Source organism: Phalacrocorax aristotelis, chromosome 19 (genome assembly GCF_949628215.1).
Source record: "Phalacrocorax aristotelis chromosome 19, bGulAri2.1, whole genome shotgun sequence".
Classification (NCBI taxonomy): Eukaryota; Metazoa; Chordata; class Aves; order Suliformes; family Phalacrocoracidae; genus Phalacrocorax; species Phalacrocorax aristotelis.
The window spans coordinates 4,494,573-4,514,891 of record NC_134294.1 but is presented as its reverse complement, the minus strand read 5'-3'; the positions used below and the strand labels follow the sequence as shown (position 1 = coordinate 4,514,891).

At 39.5% G+C, this 20,319-nt stretch overlaps 1 protein-coding gene across 2 annotated transcripts in view; it reads left to right on the top strand.

Annotated features, from left to right (window-relative positions):
- Positions 1-16,034, top strand: part of UBE4B (ubiquitination factor E4B) — a 40,663-nt gene extending 24,629 nt beyond the window's left edge. For both annotated transcript variants that reach the window (XM_075114255.1, XM_075114256.1), the window contains 17 exons: positions 949-1,005; positions 1,384-1,500; positions 1,630-1,728; positions 2,219-2,332; positions 2,873-3,071; positions 3,311-3,449; positions 5,750-5,849; positions 6,599-6,726; positions 7,108-7,206; positions 8,020-8,255; positions 8,940-9,066; positions 9,359-9,503; positions 10,580-10,714; positions 11,079-11,270; positions 13,514-13,688; positions 14,167-14,313; positions 14,735-16,034. In XM_075114255.1, the coding sequence (XP_074970356.1) occupies positions 949-1,005; positions 1,384-1,500; positions 1,630-1,728; positions 2,219-2,332; positions 2,873-3,071; positions 3,311-3,449; positions 5,750-5,849; positions 6,599-6,726; positions 7,108-7,206; positions 8,020-8,255; positions 8,940-9,066; positions 9,359-9,503; positions 10,580-10,714; positions 11,079-11,270; positions 13,514-13,688; positions 14,167-14,313; positions 14,735-14,796 (2,271 nt within the window). In that variant the 3' untranslated portion in view covers positions 14,797-16,034. The remainder of the gene's footprint in view (positions 1-948; positions 1,006-1,383; positions 1,501-1,629; positions 1,729-2,218; positions 2,333-2,872; positions 3,072-3,310; positions 3,450-5,749; positions 5,850-6,598; positions 6,727-7,107; positions 7,207-8,019; positions 8,256-8,939; positions 9,067-9,358; positions 9,504-10,579; positions 10,715-11,078; positions 11,271-13,513; positions 13,689-14,166; positions 14,314-14,734) is intronic.
- The last annotated feature ends 4,285 nt before the right edge of the window (positions 16,035-20,319 follow it).

Genomic DNA, 20,319 nt, shown 5'->3' with positions numbered 1-20,319 from the left:
ACTTGGCCACAAAAGAGCAAACTGAATTCTTGGCAAAAGTGAGCATTGTCAGTTAACACCTTCAGATTTTAGGATTGTCAGTGTGTGATGCCAAAAAAGGCTGTTATATCTCAGGTTTAATTTGTACTTCAGGAAATTAGCTGGGCTGGGGTGCTGCAAATCAAACTGGCTAAGCAAGTCTGGTGCTTTTGCAAAAATAACAATTTTTGCTGGTTTGGTGTTGCCCTGCTCTTCTGTTGTTCCCCCCAGTTTAAATTGCAAACTGTTGCAAATTTGGGTGTTGGCTACAAGTAAGGCTACTTGAAAATTATATTCCATTTTGCACCAAAAGGATGAAATAGTAGTTATTAGCTCTATTATAATTGAAGAATGAGAACACACAATACAGGAGAAGCGGGATATGTGAAAGCCTACAGTATTTTTTTCAGAATCATCTGTTATAACTATTCTTTTTTTCTCTGTGCTGCAGTTGAAACTGCATCTAGAGATCTTGGATAGGATTCTTTGTTTCTGGCTCCTGTGTTCATCTGACATTTTTCCACTGTGATTCAAAAGACAAAGGCCTTGGTGTATGTATAGAACAATTGCTCTATTTATTATTGTTACTGACTTTTATGTGGCAGTTCAGGAGTCCAGCAAAGGCGTTGTTATGTTCTGAACAAACAAACAATTTGCACAGCTAATTTTTGAAATAAGTGCAATAATTTATTATCCTCTGAGACATACTAGCTTTTTTGAGACAACTTGGAACACATGTAAAAGCTAAAATGGGAGCAGGGTGTGCTCTAGCTCTTTTTGGACCTCTTCACCATTGTAGAAGGTGGAAGTTTTTCCACTGATTAAGGGAAAAGGTTTGTCTCAGCGGTTTACCATGTTCACCTGTCTGCAAATAGCAAGCTTGCTTAGGAATAACGCACAAAAGTAGTTCTTCTTGGGCTTTCTTTATAGGCGCTATGTGAACTTTGTGAAATCAAGTTTGGGAAAACACACCCTATGTGCAGTTTGGTAAGTGTATGCAGTCCGATTGCTTTTTTTTTTTTTTTCTCAAGTTAAAAGAACCATGTAACTGCCTTTGTTATATCATACAGTCCACGTTGATAATGCTCTTCAGAACTCTAAACAGAGACTACTGTAGTATCTCATGCTAAACAATAAGTAAACTGGTAGAGGGAGTCCTTTTCCCTGAGAATTTATAAAAGCTAGGACGAACAAGACTTGCTTAGATTGCTGGAACGCTGAGGGGATGTTGCCATTTAGCTGTCAGCATGACTGAATGTTGAAGAATCGAGGGCATGTGGCAAACGCTGGAAGGTGACTGTGCAGATAGAGTAGTACGGCTGACGTGGCAGCTTTGATTCACTTGCTGTTTCTCCTCTTTTCTAGGTTGTCTCTTTGCCCTTGTGGTTGCCTAAATCTTTAAGCACAGGAGCAGGAAGAGAGCTGCAAAGACTTTCCTATCTTGGAGCCTTCTTCAGTCTCTCTGTCTTTGCTGAAGATGATGTAAGTGTTAGAGAAGGATGTTGAGAGTAGTGTGGTGGGGGGTTTTTGTTTGGGTTTTTGTCGTGGGGTGTTTTTTTTTCTCTTCCCCAATATGTTCAATACATTTGCCAATATTCATTCTACTTTCAGAACAAAGTAGTTGAAAAGTACTTCTCAGGGCCTGCAATTACTCTTGAAAACACCCGGGTTGTTAGCCAGTCTTTGCAACATTACCTGGAATTAGCAAGGGTAAGTGTTCTCATATTTAAAAAGAAAAAAAAAAAAAACACGCAAACTTTCGTGGGTTTTTTGGTCTTGACATAGATGAAGGATATAATTGAAAATAATCTAGCTTCTGTATTAAACAAAAAAATCTGTTAGGATATGGCTTCAGGGAATTACAAAGAATTAGTGTGCTACAAATATTTGTCTAAGGCTGTAAGCAAATTCAGAAAATAACAGAACAGTTAGTCATAGATTATAGTTCGTGTTACAGGATGAGTAAAAAAATGCATACTGTATTAGTAATGTGTGTGTTGCACTAGTCAGTCCTATATACATCTTTGCTGTAATTAATTTCATAACTAATGTATGCATATAATGTTGACAATAAGACATAACAGAACCTGTAGTTAGTTTTGTGGAATTTGTAGAACGTAAAAATATGGAGCAACAGAAAGCAGGAATGTGATGTTGAGAAGTATGTGCAACCTGACAGAATGTTTACTTGACATTCCAGCAAGAGCTATTCAAGATCCTACATAGTATTTTACTGAATGGTGAAACTCGAGAAGCAGCTCTCAATTACATGGCAGCTATTGTTAATGCCAACATGAAAAAGGCACAAATGCAGGTAAATAAAAGGAAGACTCAGTCCTGTAACTCGCGGAGCTAGTCAATGCACAAATAGCACTAGATGGCTCTTGAATGGAGGACAAAAGAATTTTGAATGCCTACTGCAACAGGCAAGAAGGCCCGTCATCCGTCTTTTTCAATACATTTCCCATTTCTGAAATCATTCTTTTACCTATTTGATCAGATAATGTTGCTTCCTCTCTTAGGACTGACATGTCACTTCATTAGCAGGGATTCTATATGAGACATTTAAAGCTGTGTACTTTCCCCCTGCCTTTTAAGCCCTTTTAATTTCTTAGGTCATCTTCTAATTCTATGTTTGTTTAATGTTCTTGAGAATGACTACTTGAACCATAGGGAAAGATAATATGTAAGTTAGTAGGTGACCTTCCTGGTATCACCAAGGTCTCCTTGCAGATCCACATTCTTCATCATTTCTCCCTGTTCTTGAACTTGCATAATTAATCTATGTTGAATACTGTTAAAGCTTGTACTTCTAAGTTTGTGCCTTCAACTATTTACTTTTTTCACCCCACAGACAGATGATCGTTTGGTATCTACAGATGGCTTTATGCTCAACTTCTTATGGGTACTACAGCAACTAAGTACGAAGATAAAGCTGGAAACGGTTGATCCCATGTACATATTTCATCCCAGGTGTCGTATTGACCTCCCAACAGATGAGACAAGAGTGAAAGCAACAATGGAGGATGTTACAGCCTGGATTGCTGAACTTTGTGAGTACGCTTCTTGAGATACGTTAAGCATTTGCTCTGCCTTCTGTCTTTGATGCCGGCTGTACATGGAAGTACTTGGTTCTGGCAAATAACTCCCCTACTCCTAAATGCTTTTTCTTGATGCTGTCTGCTCTTACTGTTTTAAAGAAAGCTGAGTTCAGGGTCTCACCCCTAGATAAGGTGGTTCATTCTTTAATTTATTCACCTGTACTGCTTTTTTGGTTTGTTTGTTTTTCTAGACAGGGATCCGTCTGCATTTTCTGAGCCGAAATTCCCAACAGAATGTTTCTTCTTAACCCTGCATGCCCATCATCTCTCAATCCTGCCAAGCTGCCGTCGGTACATACGTAGACTGCGGGCCATCAGGGAACTCAATAGGTAAGAAGTTGTTAATTACACAGTACATCTGAGTCCTGGCACCCTAGCAGTGGCATCTTCTCACCATGATGGCAAGTCCTGTAAACTTATTGGAAATTAGAATGACAATTTGGGTACAACCGTTGCTGAGTACAGATCACCTTAACTCTTTGTTCATCTGCTGCTTTTGGCCTTTATGGATTTTTTGCTTACGTTCAGGGACTGGGGCTTGAATCTGGAATTCAAATACTAATGGGATGGGGGATATTAGTTATACAAGGCAGCTCAAATTGGTGAGAAGACCATTCTGTTTAAATGATAATTTAATTATCTTCAGAGCATTTCAGGATTCATGACATTGCTTAACACTGTTCATTATAACTTAATCTGTGGTGTGGTTGATGGTGTGTGGACATCGGTGCCTTGGGCTCTTTGACATAGGTGTGGGAGTGCATATAAAATTGTATGTCTGATAATCAAGTCATTGTAGATGACTTGTGATTTCAGAAATGAGACGTTGTTAGTTGTGCCTGAGCTGTTTTCTATGTCCCAGAAGATACTTACCTTTTCTTCCCCTTGGCTTCTGAGGTGGAATAACTTGTCATATTCTTGGGGTGGGGGGAAGGAAGCCTTCAGCAGTAAACTCTTAATGCTGTTGATGTATGTGTAATTCAGCATGTGGTTTACCATTTTAAAAATTATAAATAAAAGTTGTGATGTTGACAAGAAGATACTGCTGTTTTCCATTTCTCTTGGCGTAAATTCAAATAGACTCTTATAGTTGCTAAACCTCGAAGAATACTCTGTTAAAATTAGAACATATTTTTGGATCATCAGTATTTTCCATTGTTTATAATTGCACTCATTGCATTTTGGTAAATGTTCCTTGGCAGTGATACCATGAGTTCATTACAGGATTTTTGGACTGCATTTGCAGTGATTTCATTTTTAGTTCTTAAAGCGCATGCAGGCCAGGAACCTGGGAAGCTACAGAGAATGGAGCAGGAAGAGTCAGTATATCTTAAATAATAAAATACTTTCATATAAAACAGCCTGTGGGTTACTTGTAAATAAGCCATACGTTTGGCTTGAAAAAGGAATTGCTTCATTTTCCTTATTTAGAATTGTTGCGAAGGAGTTGCTTATGCAGCAATCTCCATCTAACGGCGCAGAGTGAAGAGCTCTCGGCTTGTACTGACATCAATAGGAGCTTAGAGTTCATGGTGTTCCATGAATTGCTTAGTCGCTTGCAACACTGGGAAACGTGATTAGATGTTGGTAATAAAGAACTTAGGCTGGATATTTTTCTGCTGTAGGCAGAGATTGATATGGAAAAGAATTCATATTTAGAGGAGGGATGAAAAGGGACCGTGTTCATATAGTTCAGTATATTGAGTTTTGTTCTAAATAACTGATCTTCCTAAAAAGGATTAAGGTATTTTTAAAGTGTAAATGGTGTGTGTAATGTATATTTAACTCCTCTTCTCTGTGGGGCAGGGTGAGAAGATGGGTAAGGGAGGGGAGGTAATACTAACCACCTCGATTTACTGGTCTTGATTTACCGCTGACAGGGAGACTATAGACTATTCATGTATTGTACTGCTCTGCAAACCTGAATTTTATGGTGAGAGGAGCATGAGAAGGGTAGGAGAGAACTGCAAAAAATTATTTCCAATGGTGGAAAGCGGGAAGATACACAGGATGTGGGCTTGTACCTTTCTTGGGAAAGGGAAGGTGTTTATAACAAGTCCTGTAGTCAGCCGCCTTTTTCTTCCATAGCTGATTCTGTTTTCCATTTTCCTTTTTGATATTAGCAGATGAGATCTCTAAATAGCTCGTTTTTGACTGGACTAGCCCTTCTTTGTGTTAGGGTTAATTTTAATCACATCCTTTTAACCTTCCTTTAGAGTAACTGTAGATCTCCGCGTGGGGAAGAAAGAAAAAAGGCAAATACTTCTGTTTTTTTTTTTTTAATACAGTGGATGAAATCAGTTTGCCAGGCAGGATAGGATCCCTTCTGTGTTTCCCCCTCCCCACCCTTTTTTTTTTTTTTTATTTTTTGCATTGTTCTGATTAGTTTGCCAGGCCTGTATGCAGTGCCTTTGAATGCGCGCTGTGCAGATGTTAGGTCTGCATTCACAAAAGCAATTTATTTTCCTTGTTACGATGATGGGTAACTTCTATGCAAACAATTAGCTTCTTTCCTCACTTTTCTTCTTGGTATTTCTTTGGTATTTGGCAGATAAGTAGATTAAATGCATTGTAGCTGACAGTACGTATCCCCTCTGTCATGATAACCAATTATTGCTTATGGTTTTCAGGACTGTTGAAGATTTGAAAAACAATGAAAGCCAGTGGAAGGATTCTCCTCTGGCTACCAGGCATCGAGAAATGCTGAAACGTTGCAAGACACAGCTTAAGGTTTGTAAGTGATTCAGTTCTCAGCTAAATGCCTTTGTCAACCTGCCTGTATGTTTACTGGTGTCCTAATGTTTAAATGCAACTTCCCACTGATGCTTCGTGAAAATGGTGCGTTTGAATCTACGAACCCTGCGAGTGTTGCACTAGGTGGTGGTCAGGATGCAATATAACGTTAACAGTGACTTCAAAATTCAAAGTAACGGCAAGATAAACTTGGCCAGTATTCCTCAGAAAGAAGAAAACACTGTTTTTATTGGAGAGAGAACAGCAAAGGGATTGTGACTTGTTCCGGGGTGGTTAGGCAGGCACAATCCATGCGCGAGATGGAGATGGAACTCTTGAGTCCCTAATCCCAGGTAGAATTCTCACAAAGGTGGGTATGCTGGGGTCCTCTCTTTTGAAGGTCTGTCCTGCTTAGGTCTTCCTAGTATAAATTGACCCAAACTTTCCGAGCTGTATCACCCAAATGACTTCAGCTGCACATTTTCCCCCTTCAGTACCTCTGTCGTTTCTTTCATTGTTCCCATAAAGGTTGTAAAAGGCTCCTGTCCCTGCAACTTTGATTTATGTGCGTGTTTTTGTGATAAGTTGGGGCTGAAGTGCCCTGTTTTCTTCAAATAAGAGCCTATTTTAAGAAGACACCGTTGTATAATTGTCATAATTCACAGATACATTGATTAGCTTGGATAGGCTTGAGCTCCTTTTATGTTGTCTTGCCCTGGATTAGTTTTTGTGTGCATATTCTGCAGAAACTGGTGAGGTGCAAGGCTTGTGCAGATGCCGGTTTGCTGGATGAAAACTTTCTCAGGAGATGTCTGAATTTCTATGGCATGGTGATTCAGCTGATGCTTCGCATTCTTGACCCTGCCTATCCCAAGTGAGTGTCAAGATTATCTGTGTAAATTGTATCAAAGATACTTCAGATGATGTTAGATTGTTTAGTGAATTCAGCAGTTCTAGAAGTTTGGGGTTTTTTTACAGTTTCTGCGTTCTTACACGGTTGTTACTTTATTTATGTCAGTGACAGAAAACGTTGCATGGGATATGTGTCTTGTTTGTAGTTTAAGGTTCAGCTGGCGGGGGGAGCAACCCTTGCCTATGTTTAATATGTCTGAAGTACCGACAGGGATTTTTAAAAAGTCAGCGTCAGAACTCCTGTAGAACGTTCCCATAGGAGTCGTCCATAGGGGAGCTCATGACACTTTCTACTTAACCCTGCTATTTTATTGTCCTGTTTGTTGTCTCTTTTATTCCACAGCATAAAATTGCCTTTAACTCCTGAAGTTCCGAAAGTATTTGCAGCATTGCCAGAGTTTTACGTGGAAGATGTTGCTGAATTTTTATTTTTTATTGTACAGTAAGTTTTTATATCTAAAGGATTTGTACTATCAGTTACACCCTGTAACACATGGTGTGAGAGTAGTTTCCTAGCTATTCTGTATTTAATATTCTGGTTTTTTTAACAACACCCATAAGATTATGGCATTGGCAGTTATTGCTGCTGATATAATGCCTAGATGAGCTCCAGAGTCCCTTCTAACCTAATTTTTTTCTTGGAAGAAAGCTGCTGGTTTTTTGATTCCCTCCCTACAAGAATTTTCCTTATGGTTTGGAGTTTGCTGAGTCCTTTTGATCTCATGATATATTTAATCACAACTAGAATAATATTTTTTAAAAGTCATAGCTTAATAAGTAGAAAATTCCCCCATTTATAAATTTGCTGGGATGAAATGTATTTGTATGGTTTTAGCAGTTTAGATGGGCATGAATACTATTCCGATGTAACCCTGGAGCTCTGAAGCTGGTCACTGTCTTCCTGAAAATGTACCTTTAAATTCCGACTTTGCTGTGTTGTGCGATGAGGAGGTGTTTTTGCTTTTGCCTTCCTGAAGCGCTGTTATAGCGGTACTTCATAGTAAATCTGCTATTACACACAACAAAGGAATATGATAGTGTTTCAGGCTAAAATTCAGCTTCCAGTGAAAGCTGGCAAGACATTTTAGAAGAGTAATAATCTAGTTTCTGTAGAGAAAGAGGGGGAATTATGATAAAAAGACTAAACTTTTTCCTGTTGATATTAGTGATCTGAATTTACTTGATGTAAGTGATAAATCTTCTGTAGACAATACAGGGTTGGGGTTTTTAATTTTATTTATCTCCCTCTTTTCAGATATGCTCCTCAGGTGCTTTATGAGCCCTGTACTCAGGACATAGTGATGTTCCTTGTTGTGATGCTGTGCAACCAGAACTACATCCGAAATCCTTATTTAGTAGCCAAGCTGGTGGAAGTGATGTTCATGACAAATCCAGCTGTTCAGCCCCGGACACAAAAATTCTTTGAAATGATTGAGAATCATCCTCTCTCCACTAAATTGTTAGTCCCCTCTTTGATGAAGTTTTACACAGGTAAGTGCTTCATCTGTAGTTCACAGAGTGTGCAGTGAGCATTGTAAGGCAAAAGGCTGTGTTAGTTGTAACCTTCTGAGAAAAAACAAACCAGGTAGATCTTGGGTCTTGTAAAGTTGAGGCTTTGTTGCTCAAGAATACGGGGAAATAGCATTAGATTGAACCTTGAGAACTCTAGTTCTTACACCAGCTGCTGTGCACTGACAAATCTAGTAGATTGACACAATTGTTTTGTGGTGTTCGGATTCCAACTGGAAGGTTTTTTGTTTTGTAAAAGAGTATTAGGATTTTAAAACGTCTGACTGTGGTCTTGCTAGTCCTGTAGATTCGGATGCTTCAGAAGGGCCTTGCTGCCATAGAAACAACTATCTGCAGTGTTCCCAGAGTTCTCTTATTAGTGAAATTTTAGACCATGGGACGAAGGGCAGAGTGTGGAGTTGAATTGAGCAGGAAGTTTTGTTTCTGACGGTTTTTCTTCAGAAGTGAGCCTGGTTCTGGATTAGCAAACGGGCAGTTGTTGTCTTTTAATGGGCATTTAGATGGATGGGAATTTAATTTCATCTCTTAAAGCTTGGTGCCTGAGGCTCATCACATTGGAGGCAGTAGGGGAGAGATGTCTGTTGCAGGTGATTCCTGGTGGGAAAGAGTTTTGATGGCAGTTCTGGGATCTGTTTTCTTTTTCAGATGTTGAACATACTGGAGCCACGAGTGAATTCTATGACAAGTTTACAATCCGCTACCACATCAGCACCATTTTCAAAAGCCTCTGGCAGAATATAGCTCACCATGGTACCTTTATGGAAGAGTTCAAGTGAGTAAGAAATTGTGTATAATGCTGCTTACTGCCTGCAAGCTGCTCAGGCAATGACCTGAGGAGGTTATTTCCATTGGGAATGGGTGATGCTGCTTTCCGTTGTATATTAAATGGCAACCCCTCCCAGTAGAACTGGAGTGTTTCTAAAATGAGCTCTGGACACGACAATCAACTTGGGGAATGGGATCATTATTCGAAATATACAGTGCAGAAGGAGTGTTGCTGGGGTTGCAGTCTGCTCTGCACATCCATCTACTCTGCCGTGATAACTGTGTTTCAATGTTTTCAGCTCTGGGAAGCAGTTTGTTCGCTACATCAACATGCTGATAAATGACACAACTTTCTTGCTGGACGAGAGTCTGGAGTCCCTAAAACGTATCCATGAAGTGCAAGAGGAGATGAAGAACAAAGAACAATGGGACCTGCTGCCCAGGGTGAACAGAGCTGTTTTTCAAAGTGCCCTTTACTTATTTTTAATTTTTTAATACAGGACCATTTTAAAAAACCCCACTTTTTAATAAGGGGCAGCACCAAAGAGCTGCTTGTGAGAAGCAGTTCTCGATGCTTCTTCTTGCTGCCAGTATGGCCGTGGTCACTCTGGATGACATTCTGCAAAAAACATCATTCTGCATAGTTATGTTGTGGCTGGCAAAGAGTGTGGTGTGAAGTGGAAATAGTATAAAGTTCTAAATTACTGTGCACTTAATTCTAAGTGGAGAAACTGAGACTTTAACCTTCTTGAAGGAGGTTTCAGAAGATGCTCGCCAGTTGAATTGACTTCAAGGAACAGAAGCTTTTATTTGTTAATGCATTGATCCTGGGTAGATTTGATGCAGACAATTAAAGTTCTAGACCTCAGACCTTAGCCTGATTAAACAATAATTTTGTGCGTTGACCCATCAATGTCAGTTATTTCTATTTTAAGGTTATTGATTTTAAAAAAACAGAAAAAGGCTTTTTTTTTTTTTTCAAACTTTTATAAAGATCTTGGTTTGCTCTTCTGAAGCCTTTCTTCCTGTTTGTGCCTACTAGCAACGTAAAGTCATTACTGTAGTCACAAAACAAGCTGGTACATCATCTCCAGATTGTTCCAGTGTGGAATGTTTATTACTTGTGAGGTACTCTCTAATTTATGCACCATCATTTGACTCTCAGATCCCAAGCTGGTTTGGAAGTACTGGCATTTGGATGGAAAGGAAGCATAACTCAGTTCTGCAGCTGTGAGGAGCAGTTTCAGGATCTAAACAAACTAAATAACCATGGAGTCTTGTGATACATTTGCATTTATTTTCTTCGTGTTGCAGAATTCTGGAAAACTGGTGCAGACTTTAATATTGGGTAGTACAAGTGAGCTGTACCTTAAATTAAAGCATGTATCACATCTGGATTTGAATTGCAGCCTGTTCTTTTGTCTGTCTAGATCACGTTAGCATTATGGCTGCTAAGGTTTTGATGGGTGATGATGTTGGAAATTCTACGGACTTGTAACCACTGAACACTTATTTTCTAGGATCAGCAACAGGCTCGGCAATCGCAGCTAGCTCAGGACGAGCGCGTGTCTCGTTCGTATCTTGCCCTGGCAACAGAAACTGTTGATATGTTCCATATCCTTACCAAGCAGGTTCAAAAGCCTTTTCTCAGACCTGTAAGTCCTGTTTCTAGCTTATCTAACATCTCTGTTGTTGGATAATAACCTGGAAATGTTTGGTAGCCCTTTGTCTCCATTCTCCTCCCCTTCCTCCAACTCACTGAAATCTAATTGCTGTTGAAGCTACTTGATGTTAGGCGCTTTACCTGAGCCACTGAGGTGATGCGGTCCTTCTAGACAGAAGCCGTTTGCTTTTTTTTTTTAATGAAAAGCATGCATAAAGAAAAGGCACTTCCTGCAAGCCTACAAAATTATAATTTTATTAGTTGATAATTCCTGGTCTTCCTGTATGGAAGTCTAGGGATAATCTTCTTTATCACTGCCTTCGTGCTGTGATCCGTGCTTTACTTCGGTTTTGTAGGAACTTGGACCGCGATTGGCCGCTATGTTGAACTTTAACTTACAGCAGCTCTGTGGCCCCAAGTGCCGTGACCTGAAAGTTGAAAACCCTGAGAAATACGGGTTTGAACCAAAGAAGCTGTTGGACCAACTGACTGACATTTACCTGCAGCTAGATTGTGCTCGCTTTGCTAAAGCAATTGCTGATGATCAGGTGAGCTCCAAAAAGCTGAGGGAGGGAAGGGCGGAAGTGCTGCAACAAACAGGACTTTGCAGAGTGCTCTAGAAGAGTTTAATCTTTCTTAATACGCTGCCACCCAGTTTCTGTCATATATGCTTGCAGTGTTTTCTTTCAGCAGTTCATCTGTTCATATTCTCTCTGCTCTTTGTTAGATGGGTGTGTTTTCAAAGTGTTTTGCAAACCTATAGACACACATAAACATCTGTAGCGCTTCACGCACAGGAAACTTCTGAGCATTAGTAGTTGCTTGTGAGCTACAGCCTCATTTGCAAAATTAGGACAAAGTACTTCTAATTTACAGTGGGAAAAATGAAGCATACAGAGAGTACTGACTCCCTTCCCCCTTCTTCATCAAGAACACATGAAACGGGCAGAGTTGGGACTGAGAATGAGCCTCATTTAACAATCCAAAGTTCATTCTCTAGACTAACAATTTCCAAGTTGTATTTCCTTTTATATCGCTTTATTAAATGGTGGAGTAATGAACTGACTTTGAACTCCTCAGGGTAGTCTTGAGACCAGGCTGTTAATCCTTAGGGTAGATAAGCTATTGCTCACCTCTGTGTCCTTGTAAAGTTGTCAGACTACTGAATCACATCTCTCTATGCCTGTGTCTTATGATACAAACTTTTGAAAATCTAGAGGAAAAAGATGTTCTCAATGGCTACTTGAAATTCTAGAGGAAGCTGGCTTACAATACACGAAGCTGTATTTGCATGTCTAGTGAAGCAGAGGTATCGGAGTAACTCAAGATCTTTTTTTTTTGTAATTATTTAGGTGATAATACCAGTAATGCTTCTGAAACAGACCTTATGTTGTTTGCATGTGTATAATGAGCGTGCAGGGTATATTTCATGCTGTAAAGTACACGAAAGTGAGAATGTTATCCATCGTTCATTCATCAATGCCAGCCACAGCAAAATGCACAGCAATGACATAGGGATTGAAAAGAAAGAAGCCTGCTGGTGTGGGAACTGGAATAAAGCGTAATTAACAAAGTAGCCCTTCATAAAAAGGAGGGGGAGTGACCAGTGTCTTGGAAACTGTCAATGACAGGAAAGAAACACCAAGGAAATGCACAGTTGGTTAATGGCTACTGGTATTAGGAGAAAAAACCAAAACAAAACAAACAAAAAGTTGCTTGATCATGGCAGGGTCTCTCTAAAGCATTTTGATACATCTCCCGTTTGCGAATCCTAGCACGTATTAGAAGGAATCTGAAAACGTTTATAAAGCTCTAGGCATGTTGCCATAGTTCTGTTCTCCTCTGTGGAGTAAAAAGGCGTTCGGGTGGGCACTGTGTGTCCTAAGTAGTGAATGGTATTTCTTGGTGCAGTATAGTGTAGATGAAAGAAGTGGGGCTGTGTTGAACATTTTAAAATCCCCAAGGAAAAATGGAAATCTTTGAGACTTAGTGTGTGTTGTTTTGTCATTTAATTCAGCTTCGCATTGCAGGGTAAATAAATTTTTATTAAAAGGCTTATACGAAAACATGGCATTGTGAACTTCAGGAAAAAAAACAGCTTTCAGAAGTCCTTGCCTAACTTTCTTTTTTTTACGTGAAAACAACGCTTGCTTCAGTTGAAACTGCAGGGTACGTGTTTGGTCTCTGTACTGTGTAGCTGTACAGTTCTTACGCACCAGCTGGCGAGTTTCCAGCAAGTGTTAGCTCCCTCTGAGTTGCCTCACTACTTTTACAACATCATGGGGTGGGTTTTTTGTTTGGGTTAGGAGAAAGAATCACTCCCTTCCCAGTGCTGCCTTGCACATTATCAGAGAAGTCAAGAAATCAAAAAAACTTTTCATTTTATGCTGTATTTTCAGCCAAGACTTGTGAGAACAAGAACACACACAGAAGTGGCAGGACAGATGTTTTGTCTAAGGAACAATTCTAATCATTGCAGTCAGCCTCCCCGAGGGTCTTATTCATTTTGATTAGGGGATGTTGCCTGCCTGGTTTTTTTCGGTCCTGAAGAGTTCCACAGTTAGTGATAACCAGTAAAAAACCATGATTCTACCCCACAGCTGACATTCTGGTGCCAGATGAAATGTTATCTACACACTACTTTTCTGTCTTACGTAATGTTGAGGTTTCATTGATTTAAAGTTTTAAAAATTATGAAGCTTTAAAAATGCATTAAAAGTTCCTTATAATTTTTATGGCACATTAGGATACTACAACTCAGCGAAGTTGTGTCTCTGTGCTTTGCTTGTAGAGGTCCTACAGTAAAGAGCTCTTTGAGGAGGTGATCTCAAAGATGAGAAAGGCTGGCATCAAGTCGACCATAGCAATAGAGAAATTCAAACTGCTGGCAGAGAAAGTGGAGGAAATTGTTGCCAAGAACGCCCGTGCAGAAATTGATTACAGTGATGCTCCAGATGAATTCCGAGGCAAGTTGAGTTTTCTAAATACTGGCTTTTTAGAAGAAGAATTTGTTTTGCTACTTTGATTCTAAATATGTATATAATAATAGCTAAAAGTTTCTTCGTTTCTTCCTTGGGATTGTACTGTCCAGTCCTATCCATGTTCTGCTTACATGTTTTGTTTTTTACTGTTTTAAAATACAAAAAACCAACAACAAAAAAACCAAAACAAACAACACCCACCCCCCCAAAAAAAAACCCAACCAAACAAAAAAGCAACCAAAATCTGACAATAGGGTGAAAATAGCTAATGCTTAGTCCCACTTCAGAAAGGGAAAAAGCAGTATAAAGGCTTAAGTCCGCTGCTAAATTTAATAATTTTCTGTAACTTCAGCAATATACCCGATTGGGGGCCCTGAATATCAGTTTCGCACTGTGGTTTTGTGTGCAGATAAAATTTGTAGCTATTGTGTTCAGTGTAACGAGGAGATGCTTGTGCCCTCAGATCCGCTTATGGACACCCTGATGACTGACCCTGTGAGGCTGCCGTCTGGAACTATCATGGACAGGTCAATCATCCTGAGGCACCTGTTGAACTCCTCCACTGATCCGTTCAATCGTCAGACGCTGACAGAAAATATGCTGGAGCCAGGTATCGGTTTAACGGTTAGCGATGGAGGTGCGGGCTGGGGGAGGCAGCGTGTGTGCAGTTGGTTCTGTGTGCTTTCGGAAGGCAGTGTTGAGGCCTCGGTAGAGGTAATGGTTCTTTCATCTCAACTTGCACAGGAAAGTTCATTGCTTCCTTTTTCCCTTCTGGGGAAAAAAACCCCACGCCCTTGCCTTTATAACTGCTGGGCTAAAGGACTTTATTGGGGTAGGTAAATGAGTAATTCATTTACCCAAAGCTGTGCAGAAAATATATTGGTAGAGAAGACAATAGTAGTAGATATTCCTGATCAGGTTTCTAGAACAGAAATCGCTATTGGTCATGAGGAGCTTTCTTACAGTAGCATTACTAAATAATTTAACTGCTAAGGTAATCATTCTTTTTTCTCTTTTTTTTACGCTATTAGTGCCAGAACTCAAAGAGCAAATCCAAGCCTGGATGAGAGACAAGCAGAATGCTGACCATTAAAAATTCCCTTGCAGTGCACGCCAACACCAATGGGAAGAACAGGGCGTGGGCTGTTCTGGTAATAGTGGAGCAGATACACTTTGAAAGCTGTTGACGGGATTAGCACGCCCACTGGCACTGCCTTGCAGTAGTGACCAGAAGCATGTGGACGAGGAGAGAAGTGGCTTAATTCTTGTACATATATTTAAGTGATAACGATGGTCAATAACATGGAGGACAAGCTAGGAAGTTGCTTATGTTACAAAACTGTCCTTCAACATGTCACATTTTGGAGTTTTTACAGCTGAATTATTTTGGCAAAGATGAATGGATCAGGGCAGCATCCCTTCAACCTTATTTTTTACAGCCAGATATCCGTTAATTTGATTGTGGTTAGAACCTTGGACATTTTGCTGCTAAAGTAACTTTTTCCCTCTCTTTTTCCTCTTCGACCCATCAAACCTGCACTGCTGTCGTCTTTTTTTTTTGTAATGCAAAAAAAAGAAATCCCTGTGAAAATCAAAATCATTCCCCTGCCCTCAAAAGAACATATTCTGTGCGATAACTGTGCCTGCAACAAAGTGTTAATCTTGGGATCGTATTTTTATATTACACATATTTGGTTTTTAATTTGTGTTAGACACAAGGATAATGTCAAAAAAGCAGAGACTTCACATGGATTTTAATTTCTGTTCTCTGAGATGTCCCTTTTCTTTCTGTTGATCTTACATGCTCTGGTATTTTTCAAAAGCCTTGAGATAGAAATATGTTAACAGCTGCCATGAATGAGATGCTTCGGAATACCAGGATTTCAGTGACTTTTTAAAAAATTAAATCCATTCTTTTAATGCTGCAGATACAACATATGCTACATGACAGTTCTGAGCCATTAGAGCTCAGCTACAGAGAGCAGATCCTTTTATTCTTGGAGGCTGCAGTTTGGGGCAGGGGTAATTTTTTTTATGTTGCGTACCAATTTGTATCCATGGCTTGGCCTTACCAAAGCAGAAAGGGTGCAGGAAATGTAGAATTACATTTTTAAAAAAAAAAATTAAAAAAAAATATTCACAAACATTTTTGTATTACTGCCCCCTGCATATGATACTTGAATTTCCTTTTTAAAAAGGATTTGAAACCACAGTGTTTTAAAATTAAGTCTGAAAAAAGGTTGGTTTTCTTTTGTTTTTTTTTTTCGCTGTGTCTTCTGTTCAATTCCTGACTCTCTTGAACTACAATAAATGATACACACTCGCACAAAATGTTTCCTTTGTCTTTCTTTCCTTTAAGTGTCAGTGAAAGTATATAAAAAAACCCAAAACAACCCACAACAAATGATTTGGGTGGCTTTGGTCAGGTTTGCTGACAGTGGTTTAGGGCCTGGAGATAACTTAGTAAATTATCTGAGAAATGTCAGTGCACGCAGATATCGCTAATACTTCAAAGTAACGAGTGGGTGACTCTTACGCCTATTTATAGCTACATGACAGTTGGTGACAGGCTCCAGGGGGAACTTTGCTGAGGCTATATATAATCCAGTGTTGACCTTTGAGATGTGCAAGTAATTCTGAATTAAAATGTAGTGGGTTTGGGGGTGGTTTTTTGTTTGGTTTTTTGTTGGTGTTTCCCCCCACAGTGTGTGTGTTTTCCCCAAGTGTGGGAGGACAATTCCAAAATCTGTGTGTGCACGGCCTGCTGCAACAGAGAAGTTTGTTTGACTTGTTCTAGAGTTCCTTAACCTTCACTCCTTCCACAGATTCAAACCTCTCTCTTCTTCCCTCTTCAAAAGTCACAGAACAATGTCTGCTAGGCTTTTATCTGCAAGCTGTCATTCAGCATCCCAATCCACTGTGGGTTCTGAACACATTCTAAGGGTATGCAGTGAGTTGTAGCTTTCAAGGTGTGCTTTCTTTTTTTAGTAAAGAGGTAATTATTTTCTACATAAAGAAAAACAAACCTTCCACTGTCACCTTATTATGGATTATAGCATGAAATCCCTAGAAATATCCCAGAATTTGACGGAGAACAACTGTTCAGCAGAGTATGTTTGTTTTTACTGCAGGATGACTAAACTGCTATGATTTCATATTACGGCTTTTTTTCCATAAGTTAATGCTAAATGATGTTAAGTTGTATTGACAGGCTATGAATGCATTGGAAAGATGGAAAAAATGCTGTCTTCAAATTTTCAGCTACTACAAATCAGACACATCACCACCTTTTGTGAATAAGGATGCTGTGGAAACAATGAGCAGCTGTATAAAATGAGAAAAGCACCAGCAGAAATAATCCATCCTTAAATTAAAAAAAGCTGGTTGCTTAAGAGTATCCTGTGCAGGCCTTGAGGCCTGCTATTCCCTAATAGTTCTTGGTATTTCACATTTGAAGTGTTACAAGTACCACCAAAGAAGGTTGTGAATTTAAATGTTTTACCAGAAAATCTCTTAAGGAACTGGCTCTTTTTGATCTAAGTATAAAATTAAAATCCTGGGTTTTTTTATTTATTCCATTGTACCAACTGAAAGGCTTGTTGGAATAAGTTCAGGATGTTTGTATTAGCCTTGTCTGACTGAAGGAAATAAAAATATTTACATTTGGTATAGGATGTACTCAGCACAATGCCCTTCAGAATCTGACTATCATTATTCTGCCATCATATCAAAGAGCATTACTGAACTGTTTTGTCTACTTATGGGGTCCATTTATCACTCGAAAATGCATCGATGCAGATGTTACAGAAGACAGGAATGCTAACACTTAGGTGGCTAAGAATTTTATCTGGAAAACTAGTATCAAGTATTTCAAAGGTGTGATTTCAGACAAACGGTCTCCCAAACTCAGCGTTTAGGGGCAGAATAATGAAATGTATTTTAACACGAGCGCCTGAAAGTACCGTTGTCTTGCTGTCTCCTGGGTACAAAAGTGATTCAAACCCGTCTTTCAGGGGGTAGTGGACATCTGAGTAACTGAAAAGGAAAGATGAAGTTAGTACTGGATTAAGAATAAATCTCCCACAAAAGCATATTGGTTGTGTGACAATTCTTAGTTTAATTCATTTAATACTACCTGCAGTGTTTTGTGATTTCCTCTCCCCCTATTAACGTGTAACCTTATTACAATATAGAGATTTTATATTGGAGATCACAGAAACTATCAATTGATCAAATTACCTTTGACGTTTACATGTATCTGCAGAATCCCAACAGCTTTGAGCTGTGAACTGCTCATCCCAGGGATGGCTAACTTACGTAAATGTTGCAAAATATGCTTTTCTTGGAAAATCTTAAGATACAGGATTGTACTGCTGGCCTTTACTTGCCCTCTACCTACGTGACTAGAGAAATGACTAGGGCAAGTTCTGATGTTATAGCAATACACTTCAGTACAATTGATTCTATTATATCACAATTTACACTTATGTAATAGCACAATTTACATCTCAACTATTCCCTGCTGGCAGCAAGGACAGCCTAAAGCTGTTAATAGCAGGACGACAGGGCTGCTTTAGCCAGCAATAGATTGACTGGAACAATCCCCAGGAGCATTGCACTACAATCTATCTGCCTTCATTACCACTTAGCTTAAACCTCCCCTCTTTCCTGTATTTAAATGGGCTTCCCAATTTTAGGTGTTGTATCTCAGTGATTTGAGTAACCAACTGTATTTGTTTGTACAAATAGAAGAAATTTTTCACAGTACTATTTGCTCTCCTTTTCCCAGTACAATAATGCTCAAGAACACTTTTTGCGTGCTGGGGACTGTCATTATGTGACTATTTTCTTGGAAAGTAATGTCTAAATTCTAGTTTTAAATGCATACATGCTTGCAGGGCATGGGATCTGTTTCAGCTGCTTTGCAGGGCTATATAGTATTGGTTGGAAATATAACAAGGAGTAAGAATGGTTCCTTTCCTGTAACGGAATGGATGCTGATTTTTTTTATAGAGTATTCATAGGTAGAACATTGTAGTAGAATTCCACTTCAGTACATTTTTTAGTAAGTTAATTCTACATTACCCAAGGAGACCTGACTTTCAAAAATTATATTGAGAAGGCTAGTCTACTTAAATTGAGATAAAATGCCTAAATTCTATAATGAAAAAGGCATCACAACTGGCTAGACGAGGACTGCCTTAATACTTCACCACCTTTCAACTCCATACTTGGCTGTTTAAGGAGGAATTATCCTCGTCTCCCTCTGCAGTGATGACCTCCCAGATGCTATACAGCGTGTGTCATTTACCCTTCACTGTCCTCTTTCTCAACATGTAACCAGATTTTCTCTAAACATTTCTAGCAGATTTTTAAGACTGTGTAAGCAAGCAACCAAATGAATGTACTGAAACTACTCTATGTGAGTGCTCTCCAAATTTAGACATAAGACAGTGATACGAGAACTGTTGTTCCGGGGAGACACGACACAAACTTTGCTGAAGTAAAATAAATCACGTCTATTATCACAGAGGACTGCAGCATATACCCAGTATTCAGAGAATTTGCAGAGGATTTCGAAACAGGTTTTTTTAGTTGTGGGTTGGTTTTTTTTTTTCCCCAGAGAAATTATAGCTGACCTAATTCTGCATGGCCCTAGATAGATGTTAGCAGTTACATCACACTAAAACCACCACTAAATCCTATGTCCCCTCAATAGGAACTCTTCCAAAATTCAAATAACGGTATTCGCTAAGACATATGAAAGCCCCATATTTTTGCTTTGTTGGTTCTGCGGCAGCATTTCCCTACAAACCGCGGCTGTGTGGTGTTTTGCATTCGCAGGCATCACAGCAGATGATAACACACGCAGGATGAGATTGGCAAGGGAGAAAAGTCACTTTTCACCAAACGGAAAGTAACAAATAACTCATTCGCCCCCAAACCTGAAACTGATGGGGAACACAGGAGGCACAGCAGAGGCTGGTGTAGTTAACAACAGGGGCCCCTGAACCAAAATAAATTTTGTTCTGAAACTAAACATCACAGGTCCCAAATGTTCTGAACAGCTTAAATCCAATTCCTGTATCATGGTGTTTGTATGGAAAATACGTAATTACGGTACTTAATATGATTCTATTTAAAATGCTTGTAAGCGTAAACATAAGCTTCTAACAGTAGAAATGATCGAAGTACTAATGGAGAGAACTTATTGCCACAAAATTGAATTTTTAGTATGAGAATATACATGAAATTACTGGAAGTACAAAAGCTAATGCAACACCACCAAAACAATTTAATCACATAAAAATACATTGAGAGCTGCAAAAAAAAAAAACCACCTCAGGCTGCTCAAAATACGCTTGGGGGTGTGGGGAAGGGAGAAGTAACCCCTCCCTTCTGAGCTACCATCGCTGGGCCTCGTTTTGGACTCGAAATCCTCCTGACTCCCCCCGACGTTGACCAGAATTGGCGAACACGCTCCTTCAGCCACCGCTTTTGGGCGGGCGGCGCGCCCACGGGTCCCCGCGGCGGCAGCGCCAACCGGCCGCGTACGTTAGAAAGGCTTTTTTTTTGGTCACAAGTGCTCCATTTCTGCTCACGCCTGTGATAACGC